At 34.7% G+C, this 26,197-nt stretch overlaps 1 protein-coding gene across 1 annotated transcript in view; it reads right to left on the reverse strand.

The window, feature by feature from the left end:
• LOC103524697 (G-protein coupled receptor GRL101-like) overlaps positions 1-26,197 on the reverse strand; it is a 172,760-nt gene that overhangs the window by 18,233 nt on the left and 128,330 nt on the right. Inside the window, exons 3-6 of the mRNA XM_026820029.1 lie at positions 16,734-16,836; positions 13,340-13,465; positions 11,284-11,388; positions 4,175-4,291 (exon numbers count right to left, since the gene is read on the reverse strand). Of these exons, the coding sequence (XP_026675830.1) occupies positions 4,175-4,291; positions 11,284-11,388; positions 13,340-13,465; positions 16,734-16,836 (451 nt within the window). The remainder of the gene's footprint in view (positions 1-4,174; positions 4,292-11,283; positions 11,389-13,339; positions 13,466-16,733; positions 16,837-26,197) is intronic.

Here is a 26,197-nt window from a genome sequence, read left to right on the forward strand (position 1 = left end):
CAGGAATTGGGTCTAATAGTCTAATCAATTGGGTTCGTAACTGAAAGGATTGTGAATCCATCTCAGAATCATACTAAGTAACCTACCTATTTCAAAATATATCTCCCTAGTCTAGTCAAATTATTAACCAAAACTAGGGCAGTCTATAACAATGATGATTAAAAGGGTTGAATCGTTCCTATTTCCTTTAGACTAATAATAATGGAACATCGGACTTGTTGTAGGGATTACGACCAAAACTTTCCTACGAATGCTGAAAACTTGTCCGTAAAATATCAGGGCAAGGTAAGAGGCTATTCTTGTGTATTGCGAAAATTATTTTTTTATTTATTTTTTTTTTTATTTTTTAAAAGATGAGTGTTTCACCGCCGTTTTTATTTCGTAGCGATGAAACAACTGCTACATTGGACGCTTGTGGTCTGTGTCGAAGACTGCCCATCCCATAGTATGCCTTCCATCAGATGTGAGAAGAGACTGAATGGATTGCCACTTCTTCCCTCTGCCTTAAATAATAGGTACTCGTGCCTGTACTTATGGAGTTACGCTTTACTTTATAGAAAACAGTCAAGTTTCCACAGTTCAAGTTGTAAAATGAATTGCAAAGACTGAAGTTTCGACTTGTAAAATGAATTGCAAAGATTGCTAAACACGAATCCATTCGCCTTTAATTTTCAAGCTATCGTCCCGTGTTCAAAAATATCGAGTCAAACAGGTAATGGTGTCTACCCATCTACACATGACAAGTCCACGAATATAATCCTTTTGGGAACTACATTTTAATATTTCCGTATCCTTGCATACAAAGTTACAAAAGCGCCCCGGGGTATTTGCATAATGGATAATAACATAAATAGGAACTTTTTTCGCTCGACCTTTGACTACAGCTCAACACAGACGAGCTTCCCCCTTTTCAATCTTTTCATAACCTTTTTTTTTATCCTCTAAAACCTAAGAGAATCTGACAACGTCATTGGAAAAAACATTTTGATAGAATCGACGTTGCATTTTTTTTTTATTCAGGTATTCTTTTGTAAACAAAATTTTTACCTAGCAACAGATTGAAAAAAAAACTCATTATCTCCGTTGGAACATAGGTAATAAATAGGGAAAAATCACGCTGTAAAAAGGGAATATATAATAATAATAATAATAATAATAATAATAATAATAATAATAATTAAAAAAAAACTATAAAAAACCCACCATGTCTGTATTTAATAAACTGTCTGTTTAAAAGAGTGTTGAAAACACCTTCTGTCATAACCAGAAGTCTATTTTATTTCTAAAGGACTAAAGGTCATTAAATAATTGAAAGTTTGTAGCGGTTAGAGGTTGGATCGACATTGAAAGCTGAATAAAGGAAGTGTCTCCCCATTAACATGGTTTATATTTTTCTCAATCCTGATTGTTTTAAGGGGTAAAAAAAAATGCGGCCGGATGACAACACTGCGTTCTGGGAGTATCAGATGTTTGGGGAGTTCCGGATGGGTGAGTAGTAGGTTCTGGGTAACAGATGTTTGGGGAGCTCCAGATGGGTGAGTAGGTAGATTTTTTGAAAGGGTTTTTTTTAAGATGAGTGTTTCACCGCCGTTTTTATTTCGTAGCGATGAAACAACTGCTACATTGGACGCTTGTGGTCTGTGTCGTAGCATGCCCATCCCGTAGTATGCCTCTCATCAGATGGGCGAGAAGAGACTGAATGGATTGCCACTTCTTCCCTCTGCCTTAAATAATAGGTACTCGTGCCTGTACTTATGGAGTTACGCTTTACTTTATAGAAAACAGTCAAGTTTCCACAGTTCAAGTTGTAAAATGAATTGCAAAGACTGAAGTTTCGACTTGTAAAATGAATTGCAAAGATTGCTAAACACGAATCCATTCGAATTTAAGCTATCGTCCCGTGTCCAAAAATATCGAGTCAAACAGGTAATGGTGTCTACCCATCTACACATGACAAGTCCACGAATATAATCCTTTTGGGAAACTTTCGGAATCGGAACCGATTTCGATGGTGCACCATCTTGGATTCCTTATGGCTTAGTGAAGGAACTTTCTTGCAAAAAGAGGAGAAACGAGCTTCAGAAAAGGTGAAATTCTGACAAGAAAATAAAACTTATGTTGGGTACACGGCTTACATCCAGGTACAAAAAAATCTGACAAATTTGACATAAAAAAAACCCGTGTGAAACAACCTGGTATTCCCGAGTGCGCCCTATGGGGGGGAAATGTTTACATTATAAAAAAAATAAGCATTTATTATTATTTAAACAAGGCATGCTGTATTATTATTAGTTATAAATAATATTATTTTTTCAACTCTCATCCCGACCTTCCTGGACTCCACCACTGTCCACGTCGTAATTTTTAATTAACTACAGGGTACTGGGGATTTGTGGGGAAGGGGGAACAGGGCCCGAGGGTGTTTCGTAAAATTACGTGAAGGTTTTAGAGCGTCAGCACAAAACCCGGCAACCCAGAGGTCAAAATTTTCATTTCCAGTCAGCAAAGCTTGCTGATTCATTTTAGCTGAAGTCATCGAGATAGATTTTCTGGGAATTTTTTTATTCAATCGAAAGGACAAAAAAGTAAACAGCGCTGGAATATCAAAGATTTAATTAGAAGAGAGGGACTCAGAAGCCAGAAAAACAGCTAGTTTCCTCGAAAAAACTGTGAAAAAACTGTTTCCTCCTTTGGGGAGAAAAAAAAAGAAAAAAAAATCAAAGCGGAAAAGTAGAAAAAAAAGAGACGGAGGGAGGGGGGATCTGGTGTGAACATCACACCACTTTCTATTGAATTATCTAAGGAACTGAAAAAAAAAAAAAAAAAAAAAAAACATTCTCAACTATAACATTCGCTTTTCTCCCTTAATTCTTCCCATTTCCACTGGATTTGATGAAAAGCTCCTTTCACTATTTAATCAAATGATGAAACAACAGAATTGGTACTTTGCTAAAAAAATTATAATGCATGACTGCACCACATAACAATGATAATGCTAGTGTTCCTTTGTCAAGTTTATTGTTGATTAAAAGAGCACAATGAAATGTTGAATAAGTCAAAGAGAACACTATGGCATTCATGAAAATTACTTGTTACCTACCCTACCTATCTCTCAATGCCTCAATCTCAATAGATATTTTAGTCTAGGTAGGTAGGAATCTAGGTACATATACCTCATTGGTAGTGCGTCATGTCAAATTGCTTCATAGGAAAATTTTGACCAGTACCGTTAAAAAAATAGGGTAGGTATTAATTTCTCGTGGAAACTCCACCGAAATTAAACCGTCAAAAAGTTCAAGACTTGGTTCCATCTAAAAAAATAATAATAAAAAAACTCTCCTCTTTTGGAAATTTTATGGGGGGTTAGTTCTCTCCAAATGTAAGGACTGGGAGGAGGGACACTTAGCTTTTTCCTTTTTCGGGAAGGAAACTTGGCTTTTCCTTCCCACATTCATGTGTTTTTAAGAACAGATACTTCGGCAATACGTTTGGAATCCGCTAAAATGGGGTCAGGGTAAAAGAAAATACTTAGGTATCTGTATTTTTTTTGCTCATTCTTTGTTTATGTCCATTTTTTGTATGTACCTAGCACATTTTTGTCTTGGGGGGTTTGATAAATTAACAAACCCTGATCGTAGATCTAAAAAACTTATCAATGTTGTTAATCATATCACTTCACATACTAATTAAATAATTTTGCTAATTAAATATATTAACTTGTAGGGATCTGTGCCAATTAAAAGGAGGGAAAAGTTAGAAAACTTTTATCGTGTTAAAAAGGTTATGATGTTTGATATGTTTCTATTGATTACAAGATTACACAACCAAATGCTTATAAAATGCTTAAGTGGAAAGTTTTCCGTCTGCTTTCAGCTTATATTGCGAGGGCTTTTTTCTGAATTTAACGAAGTACCTATACTATAATTTTAGGGGCCTTTTTTTCTGAGAAAAAAAAAACTGCTTGGGATTTAGAGATTGAGGAAAGGAAAACCAACTTAATTTTATCCGAAAAATAATGCTAGCAGTCATAGTACCAGCCAAAGTACCAATAGGTAATCTGGATCTGCCCTAAAAGGGAGAACTTGAATCGAATTTTTCCCCCACAATTTATTACCTAATTAAATTTCATTTTATATTGATAGGTAGGTAATTAGAAAAATAAAAACTAACTTACAGCACTCCATCTCATCAGAATTGTCACCACAGTCGTCTATGAAGTTGCAGACTTTGTCCAGGGGGATGCAGAAGTCATTGGAGCACTTGTAGTGGGACACAGGACACATGTAGGTCTCTGAAATATGAATACAAACATTAGGAATTTTATTTGTGTTAAGCAGAAATGAGCCGTATTTTATTATTCCTCTCTGTGGCACTTTCGCCAAGGAGAAATGAATTTTAAACTTAAACCCCCTGACTCCCTGTTTCATTGTGTTTACCCAAATATCCACAGAAAACAGAAACCCAGATGTATTAAAACATGAGAAGCAGACTTTTTAATTCTTGGAATTTTTCGATTCCCCGGGGGCTCTCAGTTTTTCCGACTCTGTTTTCACAAAAGTTGTGAAAAGGCTGTTTTTTTTTGTAAGAGGTTTGATAGAGCTGAAACTGTAATAAGGTCTTTTCATCCATAAATCGAATATCGAAGTTGGCAGGGAGATAGGATAAAAAGGCCGTCGTTCCCAGAACGAGCCTTAGAATTCTGAGCAGATAATTAAGTATTACATTGAAATTCAAATACGAAGCTTGTGGAGAAAAAGATGAAGCAGAAAATATACCTAGCAAACTATCTAGCAAGGGTACTTACTCAATTAAATCAAATTCCAGATTCATCATCTAATGTACACGAGGATATCATTTTAACGAGGGCAATTGAATTAATTTGGATAAATTCATTTTATTTTTCCCGTCTCAACAATGAGCTCCAATCAATGAATTACAATTTTGTGTTTTCCGTTCAAATTTTTTTATCCCCCTATTTCCGTTTTTCTTCCCTCTATTTCCCTCTTTCCTTCTCTCTTCTCTCTCTCTTTTCTTCTTGGGCCTCTCAGTACGTCCCCTACTCCCTAATGTACCCATCTTTCTTTTCTCTTCGATTTCTTCCTTGACTTTGTCTCTCCCTGTTTCTATCTCTTTTTCTCCTTTTTTTGGTCCGTCCTTCCTTGTAATAACAATAGTAATAAAAAGGTATAAGGGACGGACTATTGTATTCGCTTCGGTGTCGTCTGTCTGTGCCCATAGAAGGACTTATCCAAACCTGGTCGATCTATATATCAAATTAAAGGTCTTTTTACCAGGAACAAGAAAGTGGTGGTGCAATTTTGTCCAGAGAACCATAAAGCCAAAAAACCAAAAAAAACCTGGTTTTTGGGGGATTTTTTTCACATTTTTTCACACAAATGAGCTCTGATCTTGAAATTTGTCGCGACGACCTATGAACTCAAAGCGAGAAAGTTTAGATAACACTTCAGTCGTTATTTTAAGACCGGTTTTAACGTCACCTATGTTAGGCTACGCCGAGCAAGGCCAATAAATGGATGGGTGACTTAAACCTTATATTGGCAATAAAGGGAGAACGGGCTCTAGTCTTGATTTTAAATCATTACATGAAAGTAAAATCGAAAAATCAAATCAAGAATAATAATAAACTGAATATTAAACAAATTAGGTAGGTACAAAGGTAAATAATAATAATAATAATAATAATAATAATAATAATAATAATAATAATAATAATAATAATAATAATAATAATAATAATAATAATAATAATAATAATAATAATAATAATAATAATAATAATAATAATAATAATAATAATAATAATAATAATAATAATAATAATAATAATAATAATAATAATAATAATAATAATAATAATAATAATAATAATAATAATAATAATAATAATAATAATAATAATAATAATAATAATAATAATAATAATAATAATAATAATAATAATAATAATAATAATAATAATAATAATAATAATAATAATAATAATAATAATAATAATAATAATAATAATAATAATAATAATAATAATAATAATAATAATAATAATAATAATAATAATAATAATAATAATAATAATAATAATAATAATAATAATAATAATAATAATAATAATAATAATAATAATAATAATAATAATAATAATAATAATAATAATAATAATAATAATAATAATAATAATAATAATAATAATAATAATAATAATAATAATAATAATAATAATAATAATAATAATAATAATAATAATAATAATAATAATAATAATAATAATAATAATAATAATAATAATAATAATAATAATAATAATAATAATAATAATAATAATAATAATAATAATAATAATAATAATAATAATAATAATAATAATAATAATAATAATAATAATAATAATAATAATAATAATAATAATAATAATAATAATAATAATAATAATAATAATAATAATAATAATAATAATAATAATAATAATAATAATAATAATAATAATAATAATAATAATAATAATAATAATAATAATAATAATAATAATAATAATAATAATAATAATAATAATAATAATAATAATAATAATAATAATAATAATAATAATAATAATAATAATAATAATAATAATAATAATAATAATAATAATAATAATAATAATAATAATAATAATAATAATAATAATAATAATAATAATAATAATAATAATAATAATAATAATAATAATAATAATAATAATAATAATAATAATAATAATAATAATAATAATAATAATAATAATAATAATAATAATAATAATAATAATAATAATAATAATAATAATAATAATAATAATAATAATAATAATAATAATAATAATAATAATAATAATAATAATAATAATAATAATAATAATAATAATAATAATAATAATAATAATAATAATAATAATAATAATAATAATAATAATAATAATAATAATAATAATAATAATAATAATAATAATAATAATAATAATAATAATAATAATAATAATAATAATAATAATAATAATAATAATAATAATAATAATAATAATAATAATAATAATAATTAAAAAAAAACTATAAAAAACCCACCATGTCTGTATTTAATAAACTGTCTGTTTAAAAGAGTGTTGAAAACACCTTCTGTCATAACCAGAAGTCTATTTTATTTCTAAAGGACTAAAGGTCATTAAATAATTGAAAGTTTGTAGCGGTTAGAGGTTGGATCGACATTGAAAGCTGAATAAAGGAAGTGTCTCCCCATTAACATGGTTTATATTTTTCTCAATCCTGATTGTTTTAAGGGGTAAAAAAAAAAAAATGAAAAAAAAAGAAGGAGAGAGGAAAAGAGACAGAGAGAGAGAGAGAGAGAGAGAGAGGTTAAAATAAAGAACCTTGAAGGATTGAGAGAGAGAGAGAGGAAAAGAGAGAGAGAGAGAGAGGGACGGAGGGAGTAAGAGAGAGAGAGAGCGTCAGGGAGAAGTTAAAATAAAGAACCTTGAAGGATTGAGGGAGAGAGAAAGAAAGAGAGCTAGATATTTTAAGAGGGTGGGGCAAGAGTGTAAAAGCTTTTCCTATGTTCCCAACATTCAAAGTTATCTCTCTCTCCCTCCCTCTCTCTCATTACCTCCCTCTTTTTCTCTTCTAATGCAAGAAGTTAATTGGTGAATTTCGCATACAATGCACTAATTTCATTTTTATAGTCTGCATTAAAAGTGCTTTCTCTGCATTACTGAAACCCAAATTCGGTTCACCCTAGAATAATTCAGGCATTACCGGGTTAAGCTCGCGAGATTATGCAAGATTTCTATTTCTATAGCGGTAGATAATGAGTATGTAGAAACTAGGAGTATGTACTATACAGGGTGTATCACAAAGCTATGTCAAACCTGATACACCCTGTATAGGTACCTACATTGTCCGCCATTAAGAACAGAAACATTTAAAACCGCTCCAAGAACGCAAGGTAGTGTGAGTACTGAGTAGTGTAACAATTTCTTTTCCATTTGATTCACAAAAAGGAAAGTCCACCCTGTAAGAATTTCAGTAGAGGATTTTCAATCGAAACGCAATACCGAAATGAAAAGGCGTCGTTTTTTCCATTAAAATTATTTTAACGAGATCATTATCTCGGGAGTGATGGGGAGGTTTAGGAGAGAGAGAAAGGGAGAGAGAGAAAGAGAGAGAGAAAGGGTGAGAGAGGGAGAAAGAGGAGAGAGATATTATACAAACGGAAAATTGATGGGTGAACTGAGTCAACAAAGTTGAGTCTCTTATATCTTCTTTTTTTTTCAATTATTTGAAAAAAAAAAATAATTTTAAAGTAAACAAAGGGGTATAGTATAAATGGAGAAGAAGAAGAGATTATATATTTTTTAAAAAAACACATAAACAATCTGCCAGCCTCTGGCTGGTTGCCAAATAAAAAAAGCACAGAATACCAATCAATCATAGGATATTTGTCTTCAATAGGATTTTCTTTCTAATCACGTAGATTTCTTGTCTCTTGTCATGATCTTTAATACAAAACACGTCTTATACCGGAACTGAAGGTATGGAATTCAATTACATCTAATATCAAGCATGCTACTGTTCATTAGAGACTGGGAGAGAGAGGGAGACATCAGGGACAGAAAGGAGAGAGAGAGGGAGGGAGGGACAGAAGGGGGAGAGAGAGAGAGAAATGAGAAAAGGAGAGAGAGAGAGAGAGAGAGAAAGGACAGATAGAGAGGTAATGAAGGGTGTGTGTGAGAGAGAGAGAGAGAGAGATGGTAATAGAGTAACAAAGGGAGTTCGAGTCCCAGTCAGGATATAAAATTTAACAAAACATACCTACTTTCAGATTCTCATCTCTCTCTCCTTTTTTTCTCTCCAAAATTGCACACATTCGAGTACCTAAGTCTACCTACCTAAGATTTTCCCTAAAACTATTGTGTAGACTGCTGGAGCCAAGGGACTTTTCAGCCTCATTCAGGCAGTATACTCGTAAAAAGGCTATATTCTATTGCTATTCTATTCTATTTTATTTTTTAGTCTGTCCTTCCTTCATTATTACCATAGTAATAAAAAGTAGAGCGCGCAGCGCGACAGCGTAAACAAGGGAGCGCGAAGCGCGACCATATGCACAAATTCCCGGAGGGACGGACCCAGCTTGTTTTTCGACAAGTACTTTGACCAAGACCAAGGCTACTACCGTCTATTCATCGTCCTCCATTGGTCTGCTGTCTAGTTGTTATTCACCACTCGTGCTGTGTAGAAATTTATACCCTCCACGTTCAAGTTGTTTGCTGACTTGTCGACACAGTCCCCAAAGGTCTCTTCGGGGAGCCCTCGTCGACAAAGTGGGGACGAAAAGGGGACGGAGAAAAAAAAAACTTTTCAGAAAATTTAATTCCCACTGATGACCTCGCAAGGGTTTGCTAGTTTACCCCCTTGCCCTGTGTGGCAAAAAAAAAAAAAAAAAAAAAAAAAAAAAAAAAAAAAAAACAGGGGGGGGGGGGGGGGTGGGGGGGAAAAAAAAAAAAAAAAAAAAAAAAACGTCGGAGGGGAGGGAGTTTGGGGACAAGAAGGGTGGAGAAGAAGGGAGGTGAGAGATATAGAGGGGAAAAGAGGGGGAGAAGGGTAGAGGGGGCAAATGAATGGGTAAGAGGCAGAGCGGACTAAGTCCAAAAAAAAGTTTTGAGAAAAATGGAGTCAAAGTTTAGGACTAGTGAAAGTTTAAATAGATAAATAGAGATAGTCGCTTTGTTTTTACTCACATTTTAATACCAACAACACTAAAGTGAAGTTAGCAACAACAAAAAAAAAAAGAAAAAAAAGAAAAAAGAAAGATCTTTTCATGCTCTTTCCATCGATGTACAATACTCAAAAAAGTCAATTTTTGGACTTAGTCCACTCTGGGTATGAATTGACAGAGGGAGAAAAAAATTACAAGGGAGGGAAAAAGGGAACGCTAAATTTAATGACTTGACTTGGACTCGAACCACCAACCTCCAGATCCAGAGTCCACCGTGCTAACTACTACACCACTGAGGTTGGTTTAAGGGACGAATTATTTTGTCCCTAAAGAATTTTAAAACTTGACCGGCACGTATGTCCTGAATCCAGTTTGTTTTATTCGACGATTGTTAGGTGCTAGTTGATTATTATTATTATTATTATTTTTTTTTTTTTCAAAATGATATTTAACTTTATTTTTCAATAAGACAGAACAAACATAAAGCAAACAATAATAGGTAGTACAAAAAAGAAAGAAGCAATTTCCTTTTTTCCACTTTCTTATTTTAACTTCAATTAAATCAAATTCCAGATTCATCATCTAATGTACACGAGGATATCATTTTAACGAGGGCAATTGAATTAATTTGGATAAATGTTCCAACTTCCTATATCCCATCCTTCCTTTCCTTGCTTCCTATCCCTCCTATCTTCCTTTTCTCCTTTTCCTATCCTATACTCCCTCTCGTTCCTTCCATTTCTTCCTATCCCTCATTCTTATCCTATCCTGTCCTACCCTATTCTTCCCTTCCCTCCTACTTCCTATTCTATCCTATCCTTCCTACTTATCCTCCCTATCATTCCTCCCCTTTCTTCCTATCCTATCCTAATCCTTCCTCCCCTTTCTTCCTATCCTAATCCTTCCTCCCCTTTCTTCCTATCCTATCCTAATCCTTCCTTCCCTTTCTTCCTATCCTTTCTTCGTATCCCATATTATATTCAGATTCCGACCATCTCTTGTTACTTCCTAATCCTTCCTCCCCTTTCTTTCTATCCTATCCTAATCCTTCCTTCCCTTTCTTCCTATCCTTTCTTCGTATCCCATATTATATTCAGATTCCGACCATCTCTTGTTACTCAGATGAAAAGTATGGCACTTCTATGCGTAGGTAAGTGGATATTATTTGCCATTTCTAGTCATCAGAAGAGATCAAAGAGAAAATGATAATTGGACAGCAATAAAAGAGGCATCCATAAGGGGAATTGCTTTATGGACGTTTGTTTGCTGCTTTAAAGGCTGCCCAAATTAATGGGTAATATTATTCCCACCATTATTTGGAACAGTAATATTGAATATTCCCTTTCGGGACGAGAAGTCCCCAGCAGTTACAGTTCCCTCTAACAAACTTATTTTAAATCAAAAACCTAATAAATAACAATTATTTTCATTACTAGGAGTTTTTTATTATTATTCCGTGTCAAAAAAAAAAAAAAAAAAAAAAAAAAAAAAACCATTGCTAGGCTAGAGCTAGACGGACTTCTGTTTTCAGATGTAGGTACTTACTGCAGTCAATCTCGTCTTCTCCCAGTTCACAGTCCTGGGTTCGATCACATCTCTTCAGATGATCTATGCAGCTGTTGGAACATCGGAACTCATTCGGCAGACATCCTGAAAAACAAAAAAAAAAAGTTTTGTTTGAAGCACGGGAAAAAATTCTGAGAAAATAAAACTGGTACACCTATTGAAAGAGGAATACCTACACGGATTGATTTTTTTTAAAGAGGTTTTGACAGAGGGAACTGTAACTGCTATGGTCTTATCGTCCCGAAATCGAAGAGAGAAGGAAAACAGGATAGGAGAAAGCCAGCCGTTCCGAGAACGAACATTATCCCATCAGGATAAAATCCGCCCCGGGCGGGAATCGATCGCGGCCTAGGGCTTACAAGGCAGACGCACTACCAACTAAGCTAACTAGGCTGGCTTACACGGATTGAAATACCCTGGTTATGAGCTAGCCATGATTTTCTATGAAAGTACACATTTACTCCGTTTCAGGGAGTATAAATAAACTTCATTGTCCTTTGATAAAATTATATCCCAATACTATGTAGATGAAACATTATTGTGCTCTATGCTAGATGAAACATTGTTAATCCATAGGTAAAACACTGTTAAGTGAACCATTCTTTGATTGGTAGTGCACCTAGTGTATTCCTGACAAGGCTATAAGCGCCAACATCAAACAATGTTGGTGCTTATTTAATCCAGCCAGCGGGGATAGCACGTTGAATGTACCAGTCCCCAATGGACCACTGATGTTAAGCAACGGTGCGAGTGGTTGGTAGTAAAATATATGCATGTGTAAGTATAATATTATCCTGTCCGAGGGAGATAAGAAGATGGGGGGGGGGAGAGAGAGAGAGAGAGAGAGAGAGAGAGAGAGAGAGAGATAGCAATATTTACAAATTGGGATCTTTAATACAAAACACGTCTTCTACGGGAACTGAAGGTATGGAATTCAATTACATCTAATAACAAGCATGCTACTGTTCATTAGAGACTGGGAGAGAGAGAGAGGGAGACATAAGGGACAGAAAGGAGAGAGAGAGGGAGGGACAGAAGGGGGAGAGAGAGAGAGATAATATAGGGAGTGAGAGAGAAATGAGAAAAGGAGAGAGAGAGAGAGAGAGAGAGAGAGAAAGGACAGATAGAGAGGTAATGAAGGGTGTGTGTGTGTTTGTGTGTGTGTGTGTGAGAGAGAGATGGTAATAGAGTAACAAAGGGAGTTCGAGTCCCAGTCAGGATATAAAATTTAACAAAACGTATTTTCAGAATTCTCATCTCTCTCTCCTTTTTTTCTCTCCAAAATTGCACACATTCGAGTACCTAAGAATGTCCTGTCTGTTTTTGTTGGGATGTACCCCCATTCATAGAATACATACAAAAATATGTATTCTGTGCTAAATGGGGGCAAAATTGTTGTGATAATAATTATGTCATTTTTTAATTATTTATGCTTAGTTTATATTTTAAAATGTTCATATTATTTTTTCTCTTTATTATGTCCAAAGGATTCTAGTGGATGCTGCACGCACGCATTACAAAGTTTACAAACACGTCCCAATTTTGCCGCAGCGCTACCGTGGGCAGACATATACCTTCCCACCCAAATTTAGTTTTAGCATTTTTTTTCAAGAGGTTTGATAGGGAGCTGTAAATGCTAAGGCCTTATCGTTCCGAAAGCGAATAGAGAAGGAAGACAGGATAGCCGTTCCGAGAACGAACTTAATCCGATCAGGAGAGAATCCAACCCGAACGGAAATACAACCCCTCGGCCTGGCGCTTACAAGGCAGGGCCCTACCTTCCAAGCTAACGAGGCTGGCACCACCCAGCCACCCACCTTTAGGTTTAGGGAATTTTCTCTTAATTCGGTTTATCTTTATTTTTTTTGGGGGGGGGGGGGGGCATCTACTGGCCAGGTTTTATGTCGAGGGTTACGTAATAGGGCCCTGATTATGTACCTACAGGATCAGAGAGTAGGGCCCTAGAGGATTAGGGAATGGGGCCCTAATTGTGTACCTAGAGGATTAGGGAGTAGGTCCCTAATGTTGTACTCACCACACATGGCGACACTTTCATCTCTACCGTTACCACACTCAGGTATGCCGTTACAGAGAGACGTTTCCAGGATGCACTGGGTTTGATTACATTGGAATATCGGTCGGCTGCTGTTACAGCTGACTTCTGAAACATAGAAAAAATAAATCCATTTGTTTGAGTTTTTTTTCGGAGTTTGATAGAACTGTAACAACTTAGGTCTTATAATACCGAAATCGATGAGCGAGGGAGGAATGAAGGCAATAATCCCACCCATTCTTTTGTTTGAATGAAGTTTTTTTCGGAGTTTGATAGAGGAAACTAAACAACTTAGGTCTTATCCTACCGAAATCGAAGAGCGAGGGAGGACAGGAGAAAGCCAGCCGAATTTCCCAACAACAGTTGACAGTTTTACACTAGGTAGTTCACAGTTCACACTTCACAGTACTTGAATAAATAGTTAAAAGTAGGTAGGTGTGTATTTGAAAGCTCTCATTTTAGGCGTTCGTAATTATTGGCCTGCTTGAGGCCACCTTTAAATTACAACAAAAAAGAATTTCAATTGTGTGAATCATAATTGCTTTTCATAAATGTCCGTCCTCATCCCTACCTAGTACAGAAAGCTAAATTTTATGACCTGACTTGTACGTGAATCATCAGCCTCTAGATATAGAGTCCACTGTGTTATCCAATACACCAGCTTTAACCATAGATAATACTTCCCGTTAAAACTAACACTAATTTATTAATATTTTACCGTAGATTATCAGTTCATTTAACCTCAGGTAATCAATTAGAGGTGTTAATTTAAAAGCGAAAACGTAATCTGTCTGTTATTCACTGTATACATTTCAATTTCACATTGACAATTAGAATTATGAAAATGGGGACTACAAATTGTCTCTAGGGGGAGGTATTAATTTTCCCTTATTTATTATTGTGGGCCATTATTATGATCAATTACCCATATTGGACACATACATATAGGTAAGTACAAAAGTATGTAGATACTTCATATAGGTAATTATGAATTAATTCAATTCTACTAATTATTTTACTAGGCAGCTGGGTACACATTGAAACTGAATCAACTTTTCGTAAAATTCGATTTGATAAAAATTAATCTTATTACGTACCTATGTGCTACGAGAAGTAAATGCGACATCTCCACTAATTTTACTTACATTGCACATTGCATACTCAATCAGTTTGACGGCGTTCATACAAAATGATGCTGGAACAGCCTGTTTCATAGGTAGGTACATAAGATAACATTGGGTTTAGCGTACTTATATCCTGATGGGCGAGCATTTTATACAATCAAAGGTATTTTTTACCTTAATGTAATTTACTAATGGCTCAAAATTGATAGCATTCTGTCCTTGCAACTTGCAAAACAAATCCACGAATTGGGGAAATTGTAAATTACTACTTATTCACGATTCAGCACAAATATACAATTTTAGGTAGGTATTTGTATTAAAAGCTCTAATAAACATCTCAAAATTGTGGTTATTTCAAACATAAAGATAGTTGTGCAACAATCTTATTGTTATTTTAAACATGAGATAATTCTGAAGCGGAATACAAACCCCATTAATTTTCGAAAAGAAACGGTTTCCCATTTTGGAAACTGCTGATCCTTGTAATTATTTGGGATTGGATACCATAATTATGTTTCCGAGTATTTGGGGAAATAATTAGAGCTAATGGGGCACACACGAGACCTCGCGAGAGATTTGCTAGGGGGAATCTATTTGGACAGACGCCATAATGCTGTCCCAATGGGACAGTGTCCCATACCCTCTAGCTAGACAGCGTTTATTGAACATTATTATCAATGTCCCTTGTAATTATTTGGGATTGGATACCATAATTATGTTTCCGAGTAGTTGGGGAAATAATTAGAGCTAATGGGGTACACAAGAGACCTCGCGAGAGATTTGCTAGGGGGAATCTATTTTGGACAGACGCCATAATGCTGTCCCAATGGGACAGTGTCCCATACCCTCTAGCTAGACAGCGTTTATTGAACATTATTATCAATGTATTAAGGACACTACGAACGGTTCACTGAACTATGCGTCCATCCCGTTTTTTTTTTTACCATTTGCAGAAAAAAAGTAATTATTGATGGAGGAATAAAATATGCGCGAAATCTAGACGCCAGATTTTTTCATGTAGATTTTGTGAAATTATGCATTCTACACTACGGTTCACTGAACTATGCGTCCATCCCTTTTTTTTACCATTTGCAGAAAAAAGTAATTATTGATGGAGGAATAAAATATGCGCGAAATCTAGACGCCAGATTTTTTCATGTAGATTTTGTGAAATTATGCATTCACGAAATCTAATTGAATGGAATGGTGATGGTGAATTGATAAATTGATATATTATGTAGAATAATGTAGATAATATTATAAAAGGTTACGAAACACCCATGATGTTTGAATACAAAGTTTGTTCAGCATTTTCTATGGGGTCTAAGTAAGTCTGTAAAGAAATTTCGCCCAAAAATTGAGGTCACCACTTTTTTGTGTGCTGTTTTTTTTACGATTGTACCTACTTTACTTGCTACTTTCTTTACTTTTATAACCCTTTTATCCTTTATGTTGTTTATGGTATTATGTTGTTTCCATCATTCTTTTATTTTTTCTTCTTCTTCTTTTTAAAAGGTACTGAGGGAGTCATTTCAGTCACTCTTCTTGTGAAACAAACATTACCAACCGAAACTTTATTTTGATGAGTAAGACTGTTGTTTTTACTTTCTCTTCGTAAAACTTCGTTCGAATTACACAGTTCAAGAAGTTTCTTTTCTGGCAAATCTTTCAGGTGGAAAGATCGAGTTCATGTTCATATTTCCTTCACTTTGTCTGGCTTGTGTTCTTGGAACATCCAAAACTTTGTGGTAAACTTCATGTTTTCTTAGAAGAAGCATTTGTTCAACATGTCTTTGTGAGTTTACCTTTTATCTTCAAGATTTAGTCCAGGTACCTCTAGAGTTGTCAGATGTGTAAACAGTGAGTGAGTGAGTAGTAAAAAGTAACTACTCTTTTCCGTGGACTACTCAGTTAATGAGTCAGATCATAAAACTTGTAGCTCGACACTAGGTACCTCTAGAGTTGTCAGATGTGTAAACAGTGAGTGAGTGAGTGAGTAGTAAAAAGTAACTACTCTTTTCCGTGGACTACTCAGTTAATGAGTCAGATCATAAAACTTGTAGCTCGACACAGGAAATAAGTCCAAGCCTATAGCTAGGGAGTTGAAGAGTGACTTGAACCTTGGACACCCTAGAGCCGATAGATTACGATCTGAGTCACTGATTGAGCAGTCCACTGAAAAGAGTAGTTCTTTTTACAACTCACTCACTCTTTACACAACTCTAGTGAAGTTCTTTTCCCTTTTCACTTACCTTCCACTGAGATTTCAATCACTCCAGTGTCAGGAACCAAAGCCAGGGAAGGACCGAGTGCTAGTAGGGTTAACAAACCCACTGCTAGTCGCCACATTTCAATCTGAAATCATAATAATAATAAGGAAGTTTATTTGTCAATAAATTAAAAATAAAATTGTCTTTTTGAATAAATCCCTGTAAGTACTTGAGTACTTTTAGGGAATTCTTCTTTCTTGCTGACTTGGTTTTTTTTTTCTTTATTTTCCTTCTTCTTCTTCTTTTTCTTCATAGGAGAAATACAATTTGAAATAACAAAAGATTCTCTCAAACAAAAACAGACCAACTGTTCAAAAGATAATAATGTGCCTAAACAAAAAAGGTAGGTAAACTACTCAAGTCAAAAATCTTCGAGTTAAAACTTACAAAACTTAGAACTTAGTTCATTCAAGTATTCCTCAAATGGGTGCTGGTACTGCTGGGTCAACCCAAGGAAATAAAACGTCAATTTAGCGCAATTAAAGTTGGACCAAAACCAAACCAATCGCTTCGCTCCGGATTTCGGCTAGTAATAAATAAAAAATAAAACTTCACCAAGTGTCATGACTGTCATGTCACAGGGGATTTTGAAGTACTTTCCACTGTGTACATACTACACTTACCTAATAGTTACCTAGAAAATTAACAGTATGAATATATCTACATACGCTCCTTGAAACTTTTTCCCACTAAACTTTTCATTTTCCCCTTTTCCGGTGAAAGGAGAAGCTATGTTATTTTTAAATCTCTCCACAAAAGTCAAGTTATCTTTTGATATGGGTTAGATTGTGGCAGAGTCACGGGATAAGGGGATTAACTGATGAGGAAATGGCATACACAAAATCAAGGGAAAAATGCCACCTCCACTAATCCCATTTTTATTTTTGTTTTTTGTAGGTACTTTTTTTTCCTTTTTTTTTTAACTTCTGAGTCTCATTTTGGCTCTTTACTGTTAAATTATTCAGTTCTCAAATTCCTGAAGCACCTAAATAAATAATAATAATAATAAAAAGATCTAAAATTCCGAAAAACTAAAACCTTCATATACCAAAAACCTAGAGAAGAAGGCAAAATATGATACCTACCTAGTAATAACAGAGAATAATAATACTATAATGATAATGAAATTGGATAAACACCAGTCTGTGAAAATAATATCACGAAAATTATTCTTCTCTTAAGAGAAAGAAAAAAATGCTAACATTTTCATTTTGTTATTTATTAACATAATTATGCATACTGATTATTATCATTTCTTTCTTCATTTTGTGCTTTCGCTTTTTTTCTCTCTTTTCATCTCCGTTTTTCTGTTTCTCTTTATCATGATCTTACAACTGTTTTGGCTTGAGAAAATTTTCCTTCGTCGATAGTTTAATTTTTCAAATACAATAGCTTACAAGTACTAGAGCTCTTTTTTGAGACTTTAAAATGTAAAATGAGACCAAACCAAGCTTGACTTCAATAATATGAAATTGTATCATTTAGTTTGTAAAGTACCTAGATGAGGGGAAGGGAATCAGCAAACTTCAAGAGAGGAAGACAAGGGAAGGAGGGAGGTAGGAAAATAATATACTAGAAATCAGAAAACTTCATGAGAGGAAGAGGAGGATGGAAATGCTTATACTAGGACAGAAAATGGTCATGGAGTACCTAAATCCCCCCCCATCGCCCACTGGCTAGGGGGGCGGTAGGATGGAGCTTTTTATGAAAAAAGTTGAACGTTCACTATCTAAAGTTTGAAACACCTGGGTTTGGTCATGTCAGGTAAATCCTACAGTGCACAATTTTGAGGTCAAAAGTTAAAGTTTTTCTGTTTGATCTCATCTTTCGGGAGAGAAGACCCTATTTTCAAGATATTATTTTGAGATTTGGGAATTTCATTTCACAGAATAATGGCTGCCACCAAAATTGAAGGTGACGGGGCAGGTGAGGGGGTGTAGGTGAGTTGAGCCTTACTTTGATGTTAAAAATGGAGCGGAAGACAAAATGAAAGAAAGATAAATGGGGAGAAGAGGAGATGAAACGGAAGAATTGAGTGAAGCATAAGAACAAAGATTAAGCAGCAAGGCCATGTGTGGTATGAAAATACAAACACGTAAAAATCCGACGTTCTAAATTGAGTAAGGAGAATTGGCCTCATCACACACAGATAGGTATTCATAGGCTGACCATACGTCCCGCTTTCGGCGGGACAGTCCCGCTTTGGAGCCTCTGGTCCCGCTGTCCCGAGAAATCCTCTGGGGACGAACACAATTCAAATTTGCCATTTCATTACCTTCATTGTGCAGAAAGTCCCCATTCTCTTGCCATACTCAAGTTGAGATTTATTGTTCACCCAGTCTGGGCGGTATGCTAATTATTCAAGACTTTGGAACCCAGTTGCGGCTCTGAAAAAATTAATTTCTTCCGAAACACCAAAATTCATTAAAATAATCAGAAATCAGATAATCTGCCATTGACCAATTTTGACAAGAGAACTACATATCTGGCCTATCTGTCCATAAAAAAACAACAAAATTTTATTTATTGTTGGTAGTTGTTGTTCTTGGTTGACAGTGTAGGGATACTGTCTTTGTCTTTTTTATTTTTAATGATACCTAATAAATTTGGCAAAACAGCCATTGCTTTCGTTTACCCCATTATCAAGATCAAGATGTCTAGTTGTTTTTTCCAGAAATTACAATGACTTAAGTTTTTCAAGTCTTTATATTTTTTTAGCAAGCTTTTTACAACCTGTGCCCCTTTACTCACAAAACAGTTTTTTTTCGTCTTGTCGCTTTTTAGTGACGTTGTTTACGAATAAAAAGAAATAGAATTCATGCAAACAAACATCGTTTTTAAAGTTTTACCATTGGAGATTAAAGTTTTACAAGTTTACTGTCTGTTTACATTTTTACAGTCTGTAAGCTAGAAAATACGTTCTCGGAAAGGCTGACTAATTTCTATTATGTCTTTCTTCCTTCTTCTACGCTCCAAGCTAACAAGCCTGGCTATTATGTTAATAATATAGGTAAGCTTTTGAAGATAAGTATTTCAGGTGAACGTAAAACCTGGGTCACCCTATAGTCTCTTCATAGGTTTGGTATGCCTGGGGGAAATCTAGAAAAAGACTAGACTGCTTGTCTCCCAAGCATGGCCTTCTACAAGGCATTAAATAAAAAAAAACCATTAAATTTAATGCCAGAAAAGAGAAAAGCCAGTGATGTGAAAAGATCATTACTTTTTTCTGCCTGTAAGGTCTTGTTCCCAGCCTTGTTAGCTTAGTTGGTAGTGCGTCTGCCTTGTAAGCGCTAGGCCGCGGGTTCGATTCCCGCCCGGGGCGGATTTTATCCTGAGTAGAAAGTTGTGAGCAAAATATCTCGAGAACGATTTGTTTTTGTAGCCAAACCCAAATGTCAGCCCAAAGCAATCACCCTAGTTAGGGCTGATTGAGAGGCTGACGAAAAACGCCGACTCCGTCTGTACACGCGGGAAAAGGTGACGTTGCCTAACCTCAGGGTTCCACCAGGGTCTCCAACTGGAAAATAATTTGAGTACTGAATCTAGTACTATAGTACTAGACTTGGAGTCCCTGGGTTCCACTGGGAACTGATAGATGTGCTTCAACGTACTATCGCAGGCGTCCCTCCGTGCTGCTGGCTTCCATGATTTTTCCTTTAAAACAGCAGTCAGAAGTTGTGCCATAGTATTTCTACTTTCTACTATGTACAAATAATTACTCGTATCGGTAAGTACCTAGTACCTATAAACTTGATAGGTATAAGTACTTACCCAATACTCATATAAACATAAAACTCTGTTCTTACATTATTTCTTACTCGCTTATATGAAAATTAACATAACGTAGATTGTATTAGGTATGCTCAGAGTATTTATCATTACATATTATGTAGTAGTAGCCAGCCTAGTTAGCTTGGTTGGTAGTGCGTCTGCCTCGTAAGCGCTGGGCCGCGGGTTCGATTCCCGTCCGGGGCGGATTTTATCCTGATGGGATAATGTTCGTTCTCGGAACGGCTGGCTTTCTCCTATCCTGTCTTCCTTCTCTCTTCGATTTCGGGACGATAAGACCATAGCAGTTAAAGTTCCCTCTGTCAAACCAAATATGTTTGTACCTCACCCCCTGCCTTCGTCCAAAAAGGACTGCGTCCCGCTTTGGGCCAAAAAAATTATGGTCACCCTAGGTATTCACCAAAACTGACCCTCCGATATGTCAATGCGGAACTCATCTTTCCGTGCGGCGCGGCGTGAATAGTGACAAGAGCTTCAAAATCCCTCTTCACCTATATTATCTACAACGTATCAACATCTATCATTTGATAGAAATACCGAGAACCGACGTGGACGACCTCGTATTCCAGTGTTAAAACGTCTTATCCGAAAAAAAAGAAGTCTCACACGTGCTAAAAAACAAAACAAAATTAAAAAGAAAGAAAATTAAAGAAATATTAGATTAGAAATATGTACCTATGTAGGTACTTGTATACGAGACAATGTTCAAATTTTTCCTCCAACAAAAGTTGTTAAACAAGAAATTTTCTTGTACAAAACAATACAAGAAATTTTCTTGAAAAGTTGTTTTTCTGTTTTCTTTAAATTCCTCTGTAATGATGGGTCGGTTGGATGAATTACCAAATCTTATACCTACTTCAATGTGAAATATTTAATTAGGTATGGTGAATTCAGATTAATGTTTACTTTTTTCGCTATTTTTTTTTTTTTTTTTTAATTTTATCTATTGTAATGTCATTAGATATTGATTCTGTATTTGAGGAAGTAAATCCAGCCACAAATAACCTCAGAGCTTCAATTCAGACCTATTCATTCATAAAGGATCATAGTAGAAGGGATGGTAAAAATTCTTGCAACTGGCCCAAAATTAAATGTACGTAATGTACAAACAATGAATTAGGTATCATCTCTTTTTGCATCGAAAAATTCTCTAGAGGAAGTAGAAGAGGGAAAGCTAGAAAGAAGAGGGAAAGGGCGGGAAATATGATTTTTATTTTATTTAATGAATTTAGCTTTAGCTGAAAAACTGTCAGTTATTACGAAAAACGCAGATGATAGACAGGGAGAATTAGACTGGACAGAAGAGAGCAAAATAAGGGAATAAAAATTAGGAGAGGGGGTAAATGGAAGGATAAAAATCCCTTTCCAGAATTTCCTCGTTTACTTAATTCACTTTGACCGCCATGGGTCGCATATATGCGAGACGCCGTTGAATACTTTTATTGCGTGGGTCGCATATATGCGAGACACGTAGTTTCCAACTTGAAATGACTGTCTCGCTTATTTGCAACCCTAAACTGTGTATTTTAAATGGGGCTCTGAAAGCCTGGCTTCTGAGGATTTTTTTGGTTTTTGTTTGAAAAAAATATCTTGAAAAATGAATTTTTTGAGACAAAATAAAAAATACAATGTATTTCTTATGAGAAAACAATGAAAATGTGTTTTTTTTATTTGAAATGAAAATCTGAAAATTTGTAGATACAAAAAATAAATGTAAAAACCTAAAAACATGGAAAAATGAAACATTGGAGAATAGAAGCGGAAAAGTCACTAGATGTCTATTAAAAACAGCCCAGGATATGTCTCGCAAATATTCGAGACAGTCAATAAAATTGATAATTTTAAAAAAATTGAATACAATTATTGCCTTGTCTCGCATATAAGTGACACGGATTTCACAAAAAGTGCCTGTCTTGCACATATGCGAGACACTGCGAGAAAACTTGGCGTGGGGGTTAACACAAGCAAAAAGGCCTTGGCGGTCAAAGTGTTTAAGAGAAGGAAGACAGGATAGGAGAAAGCCAGCCGTTCCGAGAACGATCCTTATCTGTTTAGGATAAAATCCTTCTCCCCTACTGAAGAGGTTAAAGAGTGGGCATGAAGTCAACAAATGATTATTTATTTATTTATTTATTTATTTTCTTGTACATAGAACAAAATAATGCATAGTACAACGGTACCTAGAATATAAAAAAAATTATACACAGAAGACACATGCCATGATTTCAAAGTTTCTAGGTATTACCTATTTTTAGCATAACTACCTATACCTATGTAGGTATCTTGATTTTTCCTCAACTCAGATTCAGACTGTCTGACAGACGCAGATCTGTGAGACGGTCTGAGTAGCTGGCCTTAGGTACCGGTTCCACCGATCGTTCCAAACCATCTCCCTTCTGGTATCCAAACATACCGAACTAACCCTAGGTATTAGGCTACATCCTAATGGCTATGCTACACATTGCTACATCCTAGCTTTGCAAAATTATTAATTACCAAATAACTATAATACCAAGCAAGATTGAATCAACCAATCAGACGCGTCCATTGTCAAGTTCAAGGTCGTTTAGTGTATCAAGGTCATTGTGAGAACCAGTGGCGTAGTCTACATGAAAGCTAGGGGAAGCACCGCTCCCCTTCCCCTCTACGGTTTTTTTTCGCCCTCACTAATTAACACTTACCGAAACTGGTGAAATACCGAAAATATTCAATCTGGATTCTAAAAACACTAACAGAATGATCGGGATATTATGCCTAGTTAGCTTAAAGGGTAGTGCACCTCATTTGGTCTCTTGTAACTTGTAAGTGCTAGGTTCGATTACCGCCCGGGGAGGACTTAATTCCTAAAGAGATAGGTCCTTGGAAAGGCTGGCTTTCTCCTACCCTGATGTCTTTCTTCCCTCTTAGATTTCGGGACGACAATAATACCTCAATAGTTACAATTCTCTCAGAATTTAGTTATGATTAAGAAAAGAAACCTCAGTGGTGCAACCAACCTCAGTGGTGCAGTGGTTAGCGTGGTGGACTTCGGACATTTTATAGACATCATATGCCTAGATTTCGTTGGTCGAGGAACAAAATTGCTTATCAAATTTTAATATTGAGGGAGAAATGGAATTTTGTTGCAAACCTGTGGAAAGAGTTTTAGTAAAAAAAAAAAAAAAAAAAAAAAAAAAAAAAAAAAAAAAAAAACAACTCTTTTTAAGAACCGACGTGAACGACCTCATATTCCAGTGTTAAAACGTCTTATCCGAAAAAAAAAAGAAGTCTCACACGTGCTAAAAAACAAAACAAAATTAAAAAGAAAGAAAATTAAAGAAATATTAGATTAGAAATATGTACCTATGTAGGTACTTGTATACGAGACAATGTTCAAATTTTTCCTCCAACAAAAGTTGTTAAACAAGAAATTTTCTTGTACAAAACAATACAAGAAATTTTCTTGAAAAGTTGTTTTTCTGTTTTCTTTAAATTCCTCTGTAATGATGGGTCGGTTGGATGAATTACCAAATCTTATACCTACTTCAATGTGAAATATTTAATTAGGTATGGTGAATTCAGATTAATGTTTACTTTTTTCGCTATTTTTTTTTTTTTTTTTTAATTTTATCTATTGTAATGTAGAGGGTATAGGTGTGTCGAACGTTTCGAAATTGTCACGTAAAGTACGTAAACGACCATGATGTTAAATTGCAACTCTTGAAATTGCAATGCAGTAGCTGAAGAGCAAGATTTTTTGACTGAATGCTTTTATTTTTGGGCCCGTAGTCACTATTTATCACACATGGTTCATTGAGATTGAGATTCTAAATCATTCTGGAAAATACTTAAAAGGGTCGAACTTTCTCTTCCAAGCTTTCAGTCTGTAGGTAATAAATATGTAATTGAAACCTTTTCCCGGTTGGAAAATTGCCTCTCATGACCCTTAACCCCTTCCTTCCCCTCTTCTTTTTAGGCCATTTTATTTTCGAGATGGAAGGGGGCGACCTAAATTGTAAAACAATTCCGTGAGAATTGAACATCCGTGTTTTAGCGAGTGTGGCTTTTCATTATTATTTCATTTATTCCACTATTATTATTATTATTATTATTATTCCATTTATTACTATTATAATTATCATCGACATTGTTATTATTATTATTTTGCTCGTGGTACAAAACACGATTTGCCGTTTTAATTTTAAACCAACATCGTTTTTTTTCTACGAATAGGTGTGTAGCAGCGTAGGTCTAGCCAATATAGGAATTCTATGAATTTTATCGATCTCTAACCTATATGTGGTTTAATATTTGTATAAAAGCTTAACCCAACTTTTAGGGCTGTTTGTGCCTACATCTAAGCCTCAGAGTGGCCTCTTTGTGTACGGACAACTTCTAGGAATAGGAAATTGTTTGCTATGAAAACTCATTTTGACATTTACTTGACTTGTCCACCGCGCCATACAGTGCTAACCACTACACCACTGAGGTTGGAATTTAATCCTCAGTATATCTTTACCTTTTTTTTAATGTACCTCCTTTTCTCTCCATATATCACTACAGATTCAGTGTAGTGTAATCTAATTTTCTCAAATCATTTTGAAGTGGTGAACAAAAGATTGTTCAAATATCCAGGAGAAAGAGAGGGAGAGAAAGAGAGAGGAGAGGAGAGAGAGAGAGGAGAGGAGAGAGAGAGGAGAGAGAGAGAGAGAGAGAGAGAGAGAGAGAGAGAGAAAAAGATAAAGAGATTAAGGGACAGAGAGAGATCGAAAGAAAGGATGAAAAGTTGCACTGGCAAAAAGAGGAAGTGGGAGAAAAACAGAGTCAAATTAATAATGCACGAAAAGAGAGTTTATTTATTTATTTAATTCACGGGTCATACCCATTTTGTACAAACTTCCCTAGTTATAAAGAAAAAGTTAATAATAATATAAGAGAAGAAGAAGAAGAGGAAGAAGAGGAAGAAAGAAAGAAAAAAACACCTCAATAACTACAAATTTCCTACTGCCCACCTCTCTCTCTCTCTCTCTCTCTCTCTCTCCTATCACTTTTCATTTGCTTCTCTTTCTTTTCACTTATTGTAATACAGGCTGATTTCCATGGGGTTTCCATGCTTTACTTGTTATCAGCTCAGGTCTGTGTAAATATTGTGTACAAATGAGGTACACGAGGCAAGTTGACGTTTGAGAGTCAGGGAAAATCATTACCGCTTCAGTTGGTTTTGTAATAAAAAAAAAGAAAACGTAATAGCGTCATAACTGCTCGTATCAAAGTGGCAGATATTCCATTATGCTCTTTTTATGACACTCATTATTTTATTACAGGTTATTATGGGACAGTAAAAAGAAGGAGAGGAGGAGGAGAAAAGAAGAAGAATTTGAACGGCAATAACTTCATTTTTCATAAGAAGGAGAAGAAGACGAAGAAGAAGAAGAAGAAGAAGAAGAAGAAGAAGAAGAAGAAAATTTGTTCAATACTGAAAGATTTGGATGTCGAAGTTCCGAGAGAGGAGATTTAGCATGAAAATTACTTTGTCTTAATCATAACTATCAAGTGACATAGTAAAAACCATTTCCGAGAGTTATAACAAGCGGTTTAAGTAAATGGAAAATCGTCGATTAGAACGCACATCGTTCGATTAAATACGAATTAAAAACTCAAACATGAACACTGTAGAT

Source organism: Diaphorina citri, unplaced genomic scaffold (genome assembly GCF_000475195.1).
Source record: "Diaphorina citri unplaced genomic scaffold, Diaci psyllid genome assembly version 1.1 scaffold115, whole genome shotgun sequence".
NCBI lineage: Eukaryota > Metazoa > Arthropoda > Insecta > Hemiptera > Psyllidae > Diaphorina > Diaphorina citri.